Source organism: Aotus nancymaae, unplaced genomic scaffold (genome assembly GCF_030222135.1).
Source record: "Aotus nancymaae isolate 86718 unplaced genomic scaffold, 86718_ANA_hifiasm-v0.15.2.pri h1tg000040l, whole genome shotgun sequence".
Classification (NCBI taxonomy): domain Eukaryota; kingdom Metazoa; phylum Chordata; class Mammalia; order Primates; family Aotidae; genus Aotus; species Aotus nancymaae.
The window spans coordinates 114,981,605-114,982,725 of record NW_026988454.1 but is presented as its reverse complement, the minus strand read 5'-3'; the positions used below and the strand labels follow the sequence as shown (position 1 = coordinate 114,982,725).

At 52.4% G+C, this 1,121-nt stretch overlaps 1 protein-coding gene across 1 annotated transcript; it reads right to left on the bottom strand.

Moving 5' to 3' along the window:
- Nucleotides 1–290: 290 nt before the first annotated feature.
- On the bottom strand, nucleotides 291–750 carry LOC105714732 (V-type proton ATPase 16 kDa proteolipid subunit c-like). Its single transcript, XM_012448830.2, has one exon. It carries the CDS (start codon nucleotides 715–717, stop codon nucleotides 379–381), a length of 339 nt encoding a protein of 112 aa, XP_012304253.2. The 5' UTR covers nucleotides 718–750; the 3' UTR covers nucleotides 291–378.
- Nucleotides 751–1,121: the final 371 nt, after the last annotated feature.

The following is a 1,121-nucleotide window of genomic DNA, read 5'->3' as shown; positions in this document are numbered from 1 at the left end:
CCACAAGGCGACACTCTAGCTAAGGTTATAGATAGCTGGGAGACGAGGGCCGCTCCGCAAATGCAAGAACAGGCCAGATCTTTATAAATAAACATCCAGTTAAGAGAAATGACAACTCTACATCATCCGCATACACAGAGCACTCTAGGGGGTGGGGCGCCGGGGGCCTGGAGGGGTGATGAGTGGGCCCAGATGTCCACGGCACGGGGCGGGCAGGGGCAAGGCTGGGGCAACAGATGATGGGCACTAGGACACTGCGCATGTACAAGACCAACTACTAGGGGCGGCGGCCCCGTGCGTGTGTGTCAGGCTGTTCGTTCTGGAATGAGGAGGGGTGGTCTTTACATAATATTCTGTGGCTGGTGAGTTTGGGAGGGGCTATTTTGTGGAGAGGATGAGGGCGACAATGAGACCGTAGAGGCCGAGCACCTCGGCGAAGATGAGGATCAGGATCATGCCCACGAATAGTCGGGGCTGCTGGGCGGTGCCCCGCACGCCGGCGTCCCCGGCAATGCAGATGGCAAAGCCAGCTGCCAAGCCGCTCAGGCCCACGCTCAGGCCAGCGCCCAGCTGGAGGAAGCTCCTGTAGAGGCTGATGTCATCATTCAGGGAGTTGGCGATGAGGACTGTCACCACCAGGCCGTAGATGGCGATGATGCCAGCCATGACAACTGGGATGATGGACTTCATGATCAGCTCCGGCCGCATGACGGACATGGCCGCAATGCCGGTGCCGCTCTTGGCCGTGCCATAGGCAGGCCATTAAATTTGGATGGAAAGATCTGGGGGAAGTTATAGCTGACTTCCCCCAGATCTTTCAGTCCAAATTTTATACCTCTCATAGCTCATTTGATGTAAAATTTATTTTTCCACAATCATTTATGGAGTATTTACTAGGCTCTGGGAGTGTGGCAAAAAGCAAAATAGGCAAAACCCCTGCTCTTATGGAGCTTACCTTTTAGACAGGCAAACAGACAATGAGAAAATAAACAAGTATGTAGACATAGAATACAATGCCAAATAGTGAGATGCTCTATGAAAAAAAGTCAAGTGGGAGAAGGAAAAAAGGAGGGTTTGCCATTTTAGTTAGAGTGGCCAGAAGCAAGTAATATTGACCTCAG